Consider the following 17919-nt stretch of genomic DNA (forward strand, 5'->3'; position numbering starts at 1 on the left):
TCCTGTGACGTGTATCCCCATGGCCTCAAACCAATCGAGTCCTATGAGACTCGTTCGTTCACCCCCTACTACTAATAAGTCTAGTGGACCTTCAAAACTCTTGTATTGCACGTTAAGGGTGGCCTCCCCCTTAACACACACTCTTGAGTTCTGTAAATCTGTTAATACAATATCAGAAGGCCTTAACTTGGCCTTAGACCCACTTCTGGAACAAATCTTCCTAAATGTATGCAATGAAATGATGGACAGGGCAGACCCGGTGTCTAGTTCCATAGATAATGGAACCCCTTGTAGCTTCACGTTGAGTGACAGCTTTTTCTTCATGGGCTTGTGTGTGCCTGTTCTACAGATGCTTCTTCGCGAAGCGCAAAAACCTACCCTATTCTGGCTGGGGAATCTGGTACCCTTCAGGCGTTCTTCTTGGGGTTGTGCCTTTCGTCGGCCCAGGCACACAGCTGCAATGTGCCCTTGTTTACCGCATGCCCGGCAGGTAGCGGAGCGGAACTTGCAGTCGGTTCTTCTGTGGCGACCTCCACAGCCGATGCACTTGAGCGGAGCCGAAGAGCTTCCCTTCTGGTTCTCTTCCTTCGCGGGGTGTAGACGGTCGACTTCCTCGTCCGGATCCTCCTCGGAGTTTCGTCGGACGTCTTCCTGGTGCACGGACGCGCCTCTGCACTGTTTCTGATCGGCCGCATGTTTTTGATGGACGCCTGCTGCTTCTTCTGCGGTGACTTCCCTTAAGGCGTCTTGGAAGGATAATTCTTCCTTAGCGAAAAGTCTCTGTTGTAGCTCGCGATGCCTTAACCCGCACACGAATCGGTCCCTCAGTCGTTCCTCGAGGTCCTTGAACTCGCAGGGCTTGGCGCCTTCCGTAGCGCGGCGATGTATTCCTTGGCTGTTTCACCGGACCGTTGATCCCTCTGCTCGAAGGTGTGGCGCCATGAGATAACGGACACCTTGGGGTGGAAGTGCTCTTTCAGCAGCTTCTTCAGGTCTGCGTGGCTTACAGACTCTACTGGAACAGGTGCTACAAGATTTTCTGCGATTTCGAAGGCGTCTTGGCCGCAAACGCAAAGCAGGGTGGCGGCCTTCAAGCTATCTTCCCTCACTTGGTTTGCCTTGAAGTAGTTCTCCATTCTGGATACGTAGGACTCCCACCGCTCTGGATGTGAGACGTCGAATTCCGAAAGCCTTCCGATTTTCGCCATCTTCGGATCTTCAGGAGACGGGTCTATCAGCCAGCCTACCCCCGAATGCGCACCGGATTGGCGGGCAGCTGCCGAGTCGACGCCGTTCCTCTTCCGCCGCTCAGGACTCCTTGGGTAAGCTTACACTTCTTCCTTTCCAGGTAGTGCAAGGCATCCCACCTTCGTCGCCAGTGTTGAGTCCGTGGCGGGAAAACAGACACGAGAAGCAGCTGGAGTTCTCAGTTTCTTTTATTCAGCGTTCAGCTTACAGGAAGATGGCTTCAGCCTCGCCCAAACGCCTCGCAGCCTCTTATATAGGCAACTCCCGGGTAAATGGGTTACTTTTCCCGCGCCAGCACCCGCGCATGCGCACGGCGCTGGCGACAGCCTGTCTGGTCCCGGGCAGCTTTGCACCTGCCCGGGACTGCCTGCAAACGCCCGAGCCGTTTGCAAAGGCTCGGGACATAACAGTTCCCATCTTCAAGAAAGGGGGAAAAATGGACCCAGGAAACTACAGACCAATCAGTTTAACATCAATACCTGGGAAGATCCTAAAAACGATAATAAAACTGCGAACAACTAGAAGCAAACAAAGTTATAACTAGTAGCTAGCACGGGTTTGTTAAAAATAGATCATGCAAAACCAATCTTATTTCATTCTTTGATAAAGTGACTAAACTAGTAGACCAGTCTAATGCTGTGGATGTGGTATACTTAGATTTCAGTAAGGCATTTGATAAAGTAGACCACAACCTACTCCTTAGTAAGCTAGAAAAAGATGGAATAGAGTAGACAATATACCACCAGATGGATCTGTAGCTTCTCTCTTTGATCAGTTTCCAACCATTGTTTCTTGTCCAGCTTTGTCCTGATCAAAGAGAGAAGCAACCTGGAATTAAGGAGAAACTTCCTGACAGTGAGGACAAGCTTGCCTCCAGAAATCGTGGGCACTCCATCACTGGAGATTTTAAAGAAGAGGTTAGATAGTCACTTGTCTGAGATGGTATAGGTCCTCCTGCTTGAGCAGGGGCTGGACTAGAAGACCTCCAAGGTCCCTTCCAGCTCTATTCTATTCTAAGAAGTCATTTAGCCTGTAACTGCCAGTTGCAATCTTAGACTTTCCATAGCTACTCAACACTCTGGTTTCTGTTACTCTTCTCTGCCAATGTTGCAAGACTTTCACTTGCATTTCTACTGCATTCATTGGGAGTTGCATTTACTGTAGATTAGAGAAACCAGAAATAAGCTCCCTTATTTCTGGTTTCTCTGGAGTGATATGGAAGCCTGGAGCTACTGGTAAAAGCACTTGACTCTGCAATTACCATAACTCCACAATTGGTTAGTAACGGCTATAACTTCCTGTATTAGAAGCAAAACTTGATTGCTGTTTCTTCCATGTTATATACTTCACCGTGTTTTTCAATCAACCATCAACACATAGTGGGAGGACATTCTTAGTGATGGCTTGTACTCTCTGGGGGATTTGGTTGGTTCCGAACAGAATTCCAGATGCAAACTTCTACAAGTCAATTCTACTTTAAATTGATTTGTATAGGATTGCAATTGTGCTTTTAAGCTAGCATTCAGTCATGAAAAGTGGTAATAAGGCTAATAAAAACAATAAGTAATAAGGCTAATAAAAGCAATAAGTAAATCATGCATACCTATTTTAAAGACCCCTTAGATTTTTATCAATAGTTTATTTATTTAAATTCATTGGCTACACGCCTCCAGTGGACTTTTATATTTTCCTCCCATGTTTTTCTCTGTAGAAAAAAAAAATCTTTCAAGCCCCGTGTTCCATTTCTTCATGAACAAATTACAAGTTGCATCAGAGTCTAATGCAACGTTTGCCTTAGGTATTGATGTAACTTCAGCTAACTTTATACTTTTCAGGGGCCCCAATACTGGCGCTTCACCAATGATATAATGGATGCTGGCTATCCTAAGCTGATTGTAAAAGGATTTCGAGGACTGAATGGGAAAATTATGGGAGCTCTTTCTGTGGCCCAGTACAGAAGCAGGCCAGAATCTGTGCATTTTTTCAAAGAAGGTAGGTCTGTTGTTTTCCCGTGTCTATCAGGTGCATTAAAGAAAGCGGTAAATCCTTTTATATTCTCTATCTATGTGGGTTGTCTTGGTAAAAATACAGGAGTGGTTTACCACTGTTCTTTTCTTGTGTAGTCTGCATTGATGCTTTTGCCATTGTCGCTAAAGTGATCATTTGCCTCCAGCATTTTCTTATATGGCTTCTGCCCAATAAAGGTGGCTGCACAGTGGGATTTTAGCTGTGAAGTGGGATGACCTTCACATATATTCCTGCTGGAAATGTATAACACTTGACATTTGCTCTCTCCCAGGAACACCCTGGACCACAATAGAGCAATACTGCAGGACTTAGTGGGAAGGTGCGGTTAAAACCTAACTAATGAAGCTGATTTCTTTGAAATATATTGCATTGCAGGCTTTTCTCTTGCTGGTACAGCTGTCATTCAGCACAAAAACGACAGTCTTTGATGCTTAAGTCAAATAAGTGACTTAATTAAATCAGCAGGAAAGTAGTCATTTCAAAGGGAAGCAATGGGATGAACTAAGCATTAGACCAGGGGTTCTCAACCTTGGCAACTTTAAGACTTGTGGACTTCAACTCCCAGAATTCCTCAGCCTCTGAGGACTTCAACTCCTCAGAATTCCTGGGAGTTGAAGTCCACAAGTCTTAAAGTTGCCAAGGTTGAAAACCCCTGCATTAGACATTTCATGAATGTGGCAACATGTTAAAATAACATCCACAGCATTCAGATTTTTTTTAAAAAAAAATTCCTTAAACTAAAAAAAATGTGTTGCTACTTTATTCTCACTGATCAAAAGATTTTAAATGGCTATATCTAACAATTTAAACATGTATTTTTAAGTCTGGTTATTGTTTAATACTGTTAAGCTTCTTCCTCTATCAAAAATATTATTTTAATTGTTGCCTTACTGCATTTGCATTCATTTTATTGCATATAAACAATTAATATGGTCCCCCTATCACAGTTGTTTTTGAAATCAAAATAATTTAAGGATATTTTACTCCTGTTTGATTTAATGGACCATCTCGTTCATTTAGCAGTTTGGCTGCCACAAGCCAAATTTCCATCCAGACTCTTCCCTGAACACAGTAATGTACAAATCCACTGAATGCTAAGTAATTAGGATGAGGCACTTAAATTTGCATTTTTTTTTTAAAAAAAATCCTGCAATCTATATCATTTGTGAAATGTAATCAGTTATTACACTAGTTACTTAAAAACTAGGTTTCACTGTATTACTTTTCTACTCTAGGTGGCAATGTTCAACAATATACCTACAAGCAAAAACCAAAGAAGTGTAAGAAGAAAGTTGTAACTGTGAATTATCCGATTTATAAACCAAAGACTTTGGTTCTGAGGCAGAGGCGCTTTGGACGTGCAGTACAATCTCGTCAGATCTTCCGAAGCATCCGAATAAGGCACTACCCAGTCATTCGGATCACCCATCATTTGACAGGCATGGTCCTTGTTTTGACTTGTTTGGAGGCTACGGTTCAATTGGGTTGTGCAATGCTACAGTTCGAAAAATGAGCTCCGTATGAAGCAGCCTAACCCTATGGAGGTTGATGATATCTTGCTCTTTAAACACTTTGTCCCAGGGCTTGTGTGCCATTAAGACATCTTCTGAATGGTTTCATATCATCTTCCTAATCTCAAGAGATGGTTTTGTATTTGCAGGAATACTGCAGCCAGAGGTTAAAATTACGTCATATTGGAGAGGATTTCCGAAAGAATTTAATTCTGTTATCTCTGTTCCTAATGAAGAGAAGGTGGATGGATATGATTACTATGCCTTCGCAAAAGGTATGTTGTGGTTGTATGACAATCACTTCAGATGGTGCCAGCTATTTGAAGCTGTTGTATTCCTCGAGATTCTCAGTTTCAGAATAGCCACATACCACACTTCTAGTCTATTTTTAAAAACAGTTTGAAGGGCTGGACAAAAATATAGCTTTGAAAACAGAGAAACATATACGGTTCACATGAATATGAATTTCAAATATGAAATAATTGCTGAGTAGCCATTTTTACAGTCCCATTTTATTGTACATATATATAACATACACTTGATAACGGATTTCTTTGGGTGGAATGAAACTACATTCTTTCATAGGCTACCAGGTACTACACTCAAAGCTTATCAAAAAACTCAGTAAAGGTCCTGGAATCTGACTTGACTCCTGAAAACCACATCCATGGAATTTTCTTGATAGTTATGGAAGAGGCTTGCCATTACCTTTATCCAGAAAATTTTTAAGGAATTGCAATAATGGCGGATATCTGTAGCTCAGGTATAGGATAAGGGTGAAGGTTCATTCTCCGAGCTTGTGGGTTGGTTTCTGAATGTTTCATTACCAGGCTAGGTAACATCTTCAGTGGAGTTTAGGGGATGTCAGTGTTCTTCTGTTTGTAAGGGCTTCGTGTGGTCAAGTATGAGGTCTTGTGATGAGTTAGGTGTGGATGTGTCAAGTGGGGTCTTGTAATTGGTCTTGTGTTTGGGAGGTTAGCATCAGTTGAGGCTCACTGGGAGGTCAAGAGTTGGTTGGGGGCCTTGTGTGGGATGGTTGAGGGTCAGTGCTCTCTCTGGTTAGCTGTGCGGTTGATTTGGATTTTGAGGGGTTCGTAGGCTGGTTATAGGTCAAGTATCTGTTGATGGAATGCCAGGCTTTGATGAACTCACAAGCGTGATGGGTGGTAGCGTGGCTGATGATTTTTGCTCCAATTGAACTGGTGCTGTTTGGTGTCGGTATGGGATAGAAATTAAGGATTTTGGATCATGGCATTTGACTACCAGCTGGTGTTCATGGATCCTGGTTTCCTAGTATATACAACCGTAACATTCAGAGTAACTCTCTTGTTGTAGTACTAATCTGACCTTGCTTGGCCATCTAAGAACAATGTCGCCACCTGTTCAGAAATATTAAATAAATAAAAATTCATCTCTATTTATTTATTTAGCTTAGAAGTACTATCTTACAGTGATTTTTTTGAGAAATATGCCTTTATATCATTTATACCATTCAAAATAACAAAACAGTGTTATTGTTCGCTTTTTGATAGCAACTGTATCTTACAGTAGCAAGTGTTGTGCAGTGTAAAACATTCTTTTTTTTTTTTTTTTTGCTGCAACTGATATTTTAAAACAGGAGTTTTAAATTAGGAATTGGCCAAAATGTGCAAGGCAAATTTGAAAGAAAAACACGACTTTGTGTGAGATGTAAAATCAGATAGCCTGGATTAAACAGGATATTAAATCTAATCCCATGAATCATGCTGCAACTGAATTTGGATACTTTGCTCTCAATAGAACCATTTATCTCAATAGATAATAGATAGATAAACGCTAGCAGGACCATAGTTGGCTAACATTTGTCCTTTCTGGGTAAAGAACAAGAGGTATTGACAGTGAGGTAGGAAGAGTTTGCATTTTCTAAAAGTTTAAGATGGTCTAGAGCAGTGGTGGCGAACCTATGGTACTCGTGCCAGAGGCGGCACTCAGAGCCCTCTCTGTGGGCACTCGCGCCATACCCCGGAGATGACAACTGTCCCTCTTCAACCAGTTGCTTGCTAACTTGCTGAGGTCCCACGTGGTCGGATGCATCCTGGCACAGCTGGTTTCCCTCCCCTTGTCCCATCCCTCCTGGCCTTGCATGCTGTCAGAATCCAATTATATTTCATCTTTAAATTATCAAATATAGAAACTCCCAATTCTGCCTTCTCTGGATTCTGCCATAAGAGGGAGAGAAGGGGGAGAACAAAGGGGCTTTATGGCCCTCACTTCCTTCTTTACACTTCAAAGAGCTGAATGCTGAATGTGTGTTTATTGTAACCTCGAAGTGTTAACATACCAAAGGAGGGAAGTTGCCTTTCATGTAGTTATCTGAAGTCTCCATCCAGACGGAAGAAAGAAGAAAAGGGAGTGGAATTGTGATACTTGAAACTATCACTGGAAGGGGGGTTGATTGGGTGGGACTACTGGGGAACCCCTTAAAACCTTGAATGGGAGAGCTTGAACCCCAAGTCCTGTCTAGCATGCCTGCAACCATTTTCTCTTAATAAAGGATTCCTGTTGGAAGAATTATTCCAAGAGTTCTGTCTTCTTAAGATGCAAAGTGGGGTGGGTCCTTACATTAGACAGGACTTGCAAAATTAATCCACCTGGAAGGAAGACCCTTGCCGGGGGATTTTGCAAAAATTTACCATGTCAGACAATGGAGCAAGAGAGGGGGAAAACTCCCTGGAAAGAGAGCCGCTGACCCAGTTGGAACCTTGCCAGATGTTGGGATCCGAGAGGTCAGATTCCTCAGGGAGAAGAAGTGGTGGAGACACGGGACCACAAGCCTCGCTGGTCAATGGGCGTTGGAAAGAAAAGTGAGTGGGGAAAGGAATCAAGAAAGGTGACCCTGAGACGGGGGACCAAGCAACCAGAATGGAAGCAGGAGATGGAGAAATCCCTGCACGCAAGTGAAGAGGGAGGAAGCTGGGCACCGTACTCAGACTGGATCCTAGAGAAAGCTATTGACCTGATGAAGAGAACTCTCAGCTCCCTAGGAGAGGAGAATACTGAACCCTACGGCCGCCCCAGTTCCTGGAGCCGCAAAGGGAGAGACACCGAGGGGGACATGGAACCTGCAACCCCAGGGACATCTACTGATCCAGGAGCTCCCACCCCCTACCGGACCACAGATGGCAATCTGGACGGAAGGCACTACCACCCACAACAGAGGCACCGATCCATTCCAAGACGTCCACCGTTGGAAGTGAAATTCAAAGGGGAGCCAACACGCTTGGGGTTTTTTCTAACCCAAGTCCTCAGCTACATGGAGGAATATGGGCAGGATATTCCCAGCGACAAAGCCCGCATCCGGATCGTGCAATCTGCCCTGGATGGACCAGCTGCGGATTGGGTAGTGAACTTGCATGACTCCAATGCCCCAGAACTCAGTAACTTCAACCGTTTCATGTCCTCTTTGAGAAGACGATTTGAAGACCCCCTGGCTGATCGCAAAGCCCGTGAAAGAATAACAACGATGAGGCAGGGCAAACGCCCAGTGGCTGAGTATACACAAGATTTCGGGCCATTGCCAGCAAACTGAATTGGCCAGAAGACATCCTCCTTGGCCATTTCAAAGACGGACTAAACTATGATCTATATGATGCTTGCCTGCCCCGAGGGGACCCACATCGACTTGAGGAATGGTACGTCTTGGCAGAGGAAGCAGAGATCGACATATTGAAGAGGCACCGCCGAGGAAAACAATGGAGCCGCCCCCCGCCTGAGCTGACACACGAACCGGTGAAATCATCGGCTACAGCCAAGAAGCAAATGGGGTGTTTCAAGTGCGGAAGAGAAGGGCATCGAGCTGTAGAATGCCGCTCAAAGGCCCCCCAGCACAACCCAGACAGATCCCAAATCAACAAACCCGGAAAGTATTCAGCTAAGCCAAAAGAAACGGCCATGAGAATGATGGAAATTGCAGAAACCCCCACCTCTGCTCACCAAGGGGAAAGGACTCCAGCCTACACCACAGGGCCGGTGGATGCCTCAGATGACAGCTCGGAGGGCGAACCCCTGGTAAGTGGATGCATCACACCCATCTTCAAAACAGTGACTATATTAATCCCCCCCATGCCCGAAGCTGTGAAGGTGAAAGCCTTAATAGACTCTGGCTGCACCCGCTGCCTCATTAGCCCAACACTAGTGGGGAATCTGGGCATCCCATCCAGGAGACTGGAACAACCAATCTCATTTGGCCAGCTAGATGGATCCATAGCAGGGGGGGTACCAGCTACCCTAGCCACTCTGCCAATACACTCTCCCTGGGCAACCATGAAGAGGACTTAACGTTTGTGGTGACCCCAGGTATGGAATGCCCAATGATTCTAGGGATGGAATGGTTGAAAAAATGGAACCCCTGGGTAAATTGGAGGACGACAGAAATCAAATTCCCGAAGGGGGACCCTATGGACTTAAAACCCCAAGGGAGGCTACCAGAATCAAGAATAGAAAAAGCATCCATAGGAGAGGAAAAAAGATTAACAGAAATACCAGAGGAATATAGGGACCTTGCTGAAGTCTTCAGTGAGGAGAGGGCGAATGAGCTTCCCCCCCACCGACCCACAGACTGTACCATTGAATTCAAGCCTGGGGCAAAACTCCCGAAGCCCAGATTATACTCCATGAGCCCAAAGGAGAAGGAGGAAATGGAAAGATTTATAAAAAAAAAACCTGGAGAGAGGTTTCATTGAGCCAGCCAAGCCTAAAGTGGCTGCCCCGGTCCTTTTTAGAGAGAAGAAGGATGGCTCTTTACGTTTATGCGTGGATTATAGGGCCCTGAACACAATCAGTGAAAGCAACCTATACCCGCTGCCCCTCATGAAAGACATGCTGTCACACCTATCGAAAGGGAAAATTTTTTCTAAACTAGACTTAAGGGAAGCTTACTATCGCGTGAGAATCAAGGAAGGGGACGAATGGAAGACTGCATTTAACTGCCCCATGGGGTGCTATCAATTCAAAGTCTTGCCATTTGGATTACAAGGGGGCCCTGCAGTCTTTATGCAATTAATCAATGACGTTCTAAGGGAGCACCTGTTTAAGGGGGTCCTTGTTTACTTGGACGACATTCTTATCTTTACTGAAACAAAAGAAGAACACGTCAAACTTGTCAGAGCGGTTTTAAAGAAGCTGCGAGCCGCTCACCTATATGCCAAACTCTCAAAATGCGAATTCCACCAGGAAAGGATAGACTACCTAGGCTATCGCATATCCCCACAGGGCATTGAAATGGACCCAGAGAAGGTCAGAGCAGTATTAGAATGGGCACCACCCCGCACAAGAAAGCAACTACAAAGTTTCCTGGGCTTTGCAAATTTTTACCGCCAATTCATCCCCTCATTTGCACAGATAGCCTTGCCCCTCACTAACTTACTAAAAACGAAGGGAACATCCTCAGTAAAACCTAGCCAGCCACTAACATGGACAATGGAGTGCCAAGCAGCGTTTGAGAGACTAAAGAGACTTTTTTCTGCCGAACCAGTACTAAGGCACCCAGACATGGACAAACCCTTCATAATACAGGCAGATGCAAGTGATGTGGCAGTGGGGGCTGTGCTATTACAAGAAAATGATGATGCAGTATTGCAACCCTGTGCATATACATCTAAGAAACTCACGGAAACAGAACAGCGCTGGCCCGTATGGGAGAAGGAGGCTTATGGGATACGTTGGGCATTACTCACGTGGCGACAGTTCCTGGAAGGCAACAAAATCCCCTTCCAGGTATGGACTGATCACAAAAATTTAGAAGCCCTGAAAACTTCCAGGAAACTCAACCCAAACAAGCCCGCTGGTCCCAGCATTTTCACCAATTCCAATTTAAGCTCAAACATTTACCAGGAAGAAAGAACTTCCTGGCAGATGCACTATCTCGCATGCCCCAATATAACAGCGCACGAACCACAGACTCTAGACCAATAATGGCAGAGTCACAACTGGCAGCGCCAGTAACCACAAGAACCCAAGCCAAAATAAAACCACAACTGGACAGCCAAACTGGGATTGAATTCAGAAAAAGTTTGGAAACAGATGATTGGTTCCAGAAAAACAAACATGTGTGCACAATGAGAGACGGATTGCCTTGGGTAGGGGAAAAGTTATATATACCAACAACTCAAAGACTAACTTTCATGCAACTTTGCCATGACACAAAATCAGCAGGGCATTTTGGATTTGTAAAAACTTTACATTTAATTAAACGGCAATTTTGGTGGCCATCCATGAAAAAGGACATTGAAAGTTATATAGCCAGTTGTCCAAAATGTGCCACGGCAAAGAGGTTGCAAGGGAAAGTGCCAGGACTATTGCAAACAGTGGCAAGTCCCTCAGCCCCCTGGAGAGAAATAGCCATGGATTTTATAGTGGAATTGCCAGAAAGCAATGGGAATACTGTGGTCTGGACGGTCACGGACTTGTTTTCCAAACAGGTGCACTTTATCCCTTGCCAAAAGATTCCCACTGCAAAAGCCTTAGCAAAACTTTTCATCCAACACATTTACAGATTGCATGGGGCACCCCAACGCATCATCTCTGACAGGGGGGTGCAATTTACGTCTGCATTTTGGAAAGAATTTTTATCCCTCTTAGGAACCACTCAGGGACTGACATCTAGCCACCACCCTCAAGGAAATGGGGGGGCTGAAAAAATGAACTCAGTACTTAAGCAATATTTAAGATGTTTTCTTAGTTTCCAGCAGACCGAGTGGGCGGACTTACTCCCCTTTGCAGAAGTTGCCTACAATAATGCAGTCCACTCCAGCACAGGTTACACTCCTTTTCAAATAGCCACCGGTCAAAGTTTCAACCCCATGCCAGAATTAACCCCAAACGAACCAACGATCCCCTCGCTGAAAGAATGGATGGAAAAATTACAAAACACCTGGCCAATAGTCAGAAAAGCACTAGATGAAGCTAGGCAGGCTTACAAAACACAAGCCGATAAAAAAAGGGTTGAGCCTACACCATTCATTATAGGAGAGATGGTGTACTTATCTACAAAATACCTAAAGTCCCTACAGCCCTGTAAAAAACTTGGACCAAAATACATAGGACCTTTTCCAATTAAAAGAATCATAAATCCAGTAACAGTAGAATTAGAATTACCCAAAAATCTCAGGCAAATACACCCAATTTTTCATTGCAGCTTGCTGAAAAGAGAGCATCAGTCACCTCTACGGCCAAAAATCCCCCCCCCCACCACCTCCAATCATGGTGGAGGGTGAACAACACTTCGAAATAAAGGAAGTCCTTGACTCTAGGAGATATCATGGAGCAACTCAGTACCTAGTTGCCTGGAAACACCTCCCTCCCTCACAAAATGAGTGGGTCCATAAACGTCATGTCAGAGCCCCGAAGCTATTGAAGAAGTTTCACACAGAGTATCCTAACAAGCCTGACTAAATTTTATACTTGTGTTTTCTTTCAGGTGGATCTCTCTTATTGTTAAGAGGGGCCGGATGTCAGAATCCAATTATATTTCATCTTTAAATTATCAAATATAGAAACTCCCAATTCTGCCTTCTCTGGATTCTGCCATAAGAGGGAGAGAAGGGGGAGAACAAAGGGGCTTTATGGCCCTCACTTCCTTCTTTACACTTCAAAGAGCTGAATGCTGAATGTGTGTTTATTGTAACCTCGAAGCGTTAACATACCAAAGGAGGGTAAGTTGCCTTTCATGTAGTTATCTGAAGTCTCCATCCAGACGGAAGAAAGAAGAAAGGGGTGGAATTGTGATACTTGAAACTATCACTGGAAGGGGGGTTGATTGGGTGGGACTACTGGGGAACCCCTTAAAACCTTGAATGGGAGAGCTTGGACCCCAAGTCCTGTCTAGCATGCCTGCAACCATTTTCTCTTAATAAAGGATTCCTGTTGGAAGAATTATTCCAAGAGTTCTGTCTTCTTAAGATGCAAAGTGGGGTGGGTCCTTACACATGCTCTCCTTTTCCTGGGCACGACCCACTGTATCGCCTCCTCAGCTGTTGGCCGGCCATCCAGCTCAGAGGTGGCTTCTTTGAACTGCTGGTGGCGGGCTGCAGCTCGCTGGCCTGTGTGTGCAGGGGGCCGATGGTGTCAGGCAGCAGCTGCCCTGGCTCTTGCCTTGCCCCATGGCAATGGCACCTCTGCCCTGCCTCGCCTCACCCCTCAGGACGAGCCTTCTGCCTACTGCCCCAACTGCCAGAGACCCCCTGGATCTCCCCCAACCCTGCCCACCCCCACAGGCGTCCCTCCCCACGAGCAACACTTTGACCACATCCACCCAATCTGCCATGACCACCACAGCCACGACCACCCAGTGGGCCACGCCCACCTGGCACCCGGCAATAAATAAGTAGGGTTTAGGTTGCAGTTTGTGCACTCAGTCTCTAAAAGGTTTGCCATCACTGGTCTAGAGGTTTCTTCCATCCTCCTTTACTCTTTAAAATGTCTCGCGTGCTTATAACATCACTGGGCTGTTTCATAGATGGGGTTTCTTTCCCTGACTTTTTTTTGAAGGAAGCCTGTAGTACTTAAACAGAGTGGTACTGAAAGAAAACCTTAGTCCCTGGTTTGATTTGACTGAATTTTCTAGGGTTTCTTTCTGACTGAAAATTCAACCCCATTTTTCCCAACGTGAGCACATAAATGAGGCAAATGTACCTTAGTCCACTCATCTTCCAATTGCTTGAGTTGCCCAATGCTATCTGTCCACTGGAGCAATCTATGAAGTACCAAGGTTTCTTCTGCAAGCTGTGAAACGGGGGTGGGGGGCTGTCTCATTGCCTCTTTCCAAACAACTGAAATTGCATGGAAAGAAATGCTCACCTTGAACTGAGGATACACATTATCCATGGTTTTTCAACTGTTAATACTTGTGAGATGTGATCTAACAGCCCTGTTCTCCCGTTCCATTCCCTTTCAGATAACTACTACAGCTTGGATGTGGGCAGCAGAATAGCAAGACCAGTTACAACGCAAACTGGGCAGACTGTGTCTAATGCTTGGTTCAAGTGTCCTGCAGAATAATTTGGAAACTCAAAGACCTGAAAGAGATACTTTTGTGTGACAGTTTCTCTATTTTTTATTAATAAAAGACAACCAAATGTTCATACAACAATCTTTTTTTAACATTTAAAAAAAGACTGCTTTAAGCTTGGCAGCTATTATACTAATGCAGAATAAAAGCAGACTAAACAGTATACACCATTTCCAAAATTTGTACAGCATTTAGTTAATATTGCCTCTGTTCAGGCCTCCTCTGCCACCCATTGCATGAGTTATACCTGCAAGAAAGATACAGCAGTTATATATATTTTTCAATTTTCATTTGCCTTTTGATATTTCAACCATCTACAAGAATTTCCCTGCCACTATTATTACTGTAAAATAATCATTCCATATCTTATCTTGAATATCATTGTCAAAAGCTTAACAGCCAACACATCCTCAATTTGGAGTGGAGAATTCTATTCCATTACACCCATCTTAACCAAGTCTAGATCAGGAAGCTGAATGGGAAATATCCTAAAGTTCCTTCAAATATTAATGGGAACAAGCTTTGGGATTTCTGGAAATTACAGCAACATGATTAGCAAAAATGAGGTCTTAACATTACCACTAAGTAAAATTAACATCCATATTTTAACACAAACAGCTTCTTCTAGTAATTGCAAATATTGCTTCTAACAAGATTTTCAATTTTTAAAAAGTTTCAGCTTAGAAATCACTATTTCTTTTTTAAGTCCATCTAATTTTACTGTGAGTCACGAGTCTTGTTCTGTTCTTGATCTTCTTTAAATGTTTTAATTTTCTTTGTAACTGAAATAACTCATTAGTTGGTATATAAGCTGATTTATCACTAAAAGCTTATGCCTAGGAATCTTCTAAACTAAGGCTCAGCACCTGCGTAAGTTAGATAAGGGTCAACGGCACTTAAGGGGATTAGATCTAGTTTGCTTGTGACTACGTACAGATTCCAGACTGATTGCTCTTTTCACTCTGCCCCCAGGTTCTGCCATTTCCTCTCTTACAATATGTAAGCTAGCAGGGGGAAAAATCCTACATTTTTCAAAAATGTTTATGCTGTATGCGTAGTTCATTTTTCTCAACAGTAAGTAACGTAACTTAGTTAACTAAGCCCCACTGTGATTGAAATATACTCACCCCTGTGTCTATTAAACTGACGACCACGGACTCCAGCCCTTAAGGTTGGGGGCTGAAGTCTAACGCGTCGGAAGGGTTTGGGATGATTGCTGCTTGTATCTGGAAAAGAAATAGTGGGGTATTGATTTTCTCATAGTCATAGAAGTATTATTCCTGATTTTTGTACTGCAGGACTGTGTGGGTATAACAAATAAAATCTTTAACTAGAAAATGAGTACCAGGTTTTTTTTTCTACATGCAACTTTGTAGATCATGTGAATGGTTATTTTTGTATGACACTTCAATGAATGGAAATACAAGCAAATTCCTGTATACTTTTAAAGTGTTTTGTCAAACATTTGGAGGATTGATGACCAGAGTTCATGCCCTAATGGATCTTTAAGTTGCAGAGAATGATTAGTGAGAATCCTTCCTTTTCATATCTACAGACTGCAATCTTTTCTAGAATACAAACTGTAATGGGGGAGAAATTCAAAACCATCACACGCTAAATTATTCTTTGTCTGATGTCCCATATCAATGAAAATTTATAAGAAGAGATGGTCCTCAATGTATTACTATAACATAGACCACAATTTCCATCATAAGTCATGACAGTTGTTAAGTCAAGGCACCCCACTTGATCAGACCCAACTTTATGATTTTTTGTGCAGTTGTTGTTAAGTAAATGCCACAATTGTTAAATGAATCCATGTATTCCTTTTTTTGGGAGGGAGGGTGGTCCATCATAACTTCAGTCCTTAACTAAGGACCACCTGTACTCCAAATGGTCCTCTAGATCCAGGATTTGATGGAGCTATATATACCTGCAGATGAACTAGAAGGAGGATCTTGACTGGTAGAAGGAAGATCTGATTCATCAGGAGTTTGAGATGATTCCTCCTCTTGCTGGCTATCAATGTCTAGACCCACCTCTGAAGAAATTCTATAAACAAAGGGATGCACAGGGAAGAAATGTGAATAACAACACAGGAAATATATACAAACATATCCCACAAGGGGCTTCAACCAGCCTAACTTGGAGCCCAGGAGAACAGCCTGGCTTTTAAGGCCCTCTGAAATATCTTAATTTTATTCAGAAAACCATCATAACTTTGAAAGCAGCCTAGGCTTTATGTTCAACCACACCTAGTGATGGCACAGATGACATATACCAGGGCTTTTCAATCAGTGGTATGGGTACCACCTATGGTACATTGGCACCTGGCAGGTGGTACGTGACCATCCTAGAAAAGTGGTAGCGGAGGAGGAGGAGGGGAGTGAGCTGAACCAGTGGCAGCACCGCACAAGCCTGAGCAAGAGATGGCTGGAGCTGCAGGGCTGTCAGGGCTCAGCGGAAACGCCAGGATCAGTGCTTCTTCGGGGCTGTCAGGGCTCAGTGCCAGGCTCCAGCTGGAGCTCGGCGCTGATCCTGGTGCTTCTGCTGAGCCCAGAAGAAACGCTGATCAGCTGGAATATTGTAGCATCTCCAGGGTCTTGTGATTTACATTCAGATGCTTGGCAACTGATTCATATTTACGACGGTCAGTGTCCCAAGGTCATTGAAGTGACCAAAACCTGCTGTAACCACCCAGCAGATGGGGGGAATAAAAACCAAACACCCTCCCACTCCATCCCCGCTGCCAATCCTCAACAGAAATGCTAACAACAATGAAAACCTCGGACAGGAGGAAGAGCGCCGCGGGGTGGGCAGGCAGGTGTCTTGCTCGGCTGTGCCTTGGGGGGCACTTTTTCAGTGCCATTGTAACATCGAACAATCATTAAGCAAACTGTTGTAAGTCGAGGACTACCGTACTTTATCACTTTTTTCCTTTTTTTTTTTTTGGTCATCAAGTTTTTGACACCTTGCTAGGCGACTGGTGGTACTCGGATATTGCCATATCCTAAAAGTGGTACAGTGAGTGAAAAGGTTGAAAAACCCTGACATATACAATGGTGAAACCTGGGTTTCGTCTTTATTGTTCTAGCAAAGTAACAGTAACATATCTGTGAGAACTAGAATGGAAGCTTTTATTTTGGAAGGATTGCTCCCTTTAATGGTGGGGTAAGGAAAAAAATGGAAGCATTGAAGTGAATCTCTCACTGATTTTCTCCACCTCTGTGTCAGTTCTCTGCTTATTTTTACTACAAGCAGTATGTATTGAGACTATTACTATTACAGCTGAGCAAAATAATAATGCTTTGCTCCAAGAAAATCTAGTCAATTTTACAAAAAGCTCAACTGGACAGTGTGAAAACTGAACAATGAAGTTATCAAACCTATCTATCAAAATTACTTCAAGTGGCTCTATAGCCAGATTATGATCAATAAAAAAAGAATTAACTACACTTAGCCTTAGCCAGACCAACAAAGTTGGATAAAAGAAAAAAAAATCATTCTGGTGCATAGAAATGTCCCCCCAAAATTTACCGGTGTTTCCTAATTTTACCTGCTGTTAAGTTTCAATACCCCCCAATGTCAGAAGAGAACTAGTCTGAACTAGAATGCTATAGATGCTATTTTTTATTATGACCCTAGTGAACTTGCAAATCATTCCCTGGAACCAATAGGGCAATTTTATATAAGGATTATATTCTTTTTTTTTTATTGAAAATTTTTAGATTTTACAAAACAATACAAATCCCTTCCCCAAACCCCCCCAATCCTCCCCTACCCTCCCCCAACCTTCCCAGAGCTGAATACAGGCTTAATTAAAAAAATTTCAAAAAGTCATAAAACAGATATAAACCATAAACAAATCTAAGTACATTAATTAAACAAGTTATAAAATAGATAACAATAATATATATATAAAAAGACAAAAATACAAGGAAATACAAGAAAATAGAAAAAAGGAAAAAGAAAAGAAGAAAAGAAAAAAAAAGAAAAGGAAAAAATAAGTCTAAAAAGTCTATAAAGTCTATGAAATATCTTAAGTTTTAAATATAAGTTATTGAAAAGCTAAATAATATTTTTTTA

General features: G+C 43.3%; 2 protein-coding genes across 3 annotated transcripts in view; one reads left to right on the plus strand and one right to left on the minus strand.

Moving 5' to 3' along the window:
* Positions 1–3083: 3083 nt before the first annotated feature.
* On the plus strand, positions 3084–13857 carry LOC120297690 (proteoglycan 4-like; the record flags this gene model as incomplete). Its single annotated transcript, XM_039320609.1, has 4 exons — positions 3084–3240; positions 4512–4715; positions 4937–5062; positions 13720–13857. Coding segments are annotated over 4 exons (591 nt in total), but the record flags the coding sequence as incomplete, so codon positions are not given.
* A 3-nt stretch (positions 13858–13860) lies between these two features.
* TPR (translocated promoter region, nuclear basket protein) overlaps positions 13861–17919 on the minus strand; it is a 58884-nt gene continuing 54825 nt past the window's right edge. For both annotated transcript variants that reach the window (XM_039320616.1, XM_039320615.1), the window contains exons 49-51: positions 15767–15885; positions 14961–15059; positions 13861–14080 (exon numbers count right to left, since the gene is read on the minus strand). In XM_039320616.1, the coding sequence (XP_039176550.1) occupies positions 14025–14080; positions 14961–15059; positions 15767–15885 (274 nt within the window). In that variant the 3' untranslated portion in view covers positions 13861–14024. The remainder of the gene's footprint in view (positions 14081–14960; positions 15060–15766; positions 15886–17919) is intronic.

The sequence above is a fragment of the Crotalus tigris genome, unplaced genomic scaffold (assembly GCF_016545835.1).
Source record: "Crotalus tigris isolate CLP2741 ecotype Arizona unplaced genomic scaffold, ASM1654583v1 scf7180000023662.225785, whole genome shotgun sequence".
NCBI classification, from domain to species: Eukaryota; Metazoa; Chordata; class Lepidosauria; order Squamata; family Viperidae; genus Crotalus; species Crotalus tigris.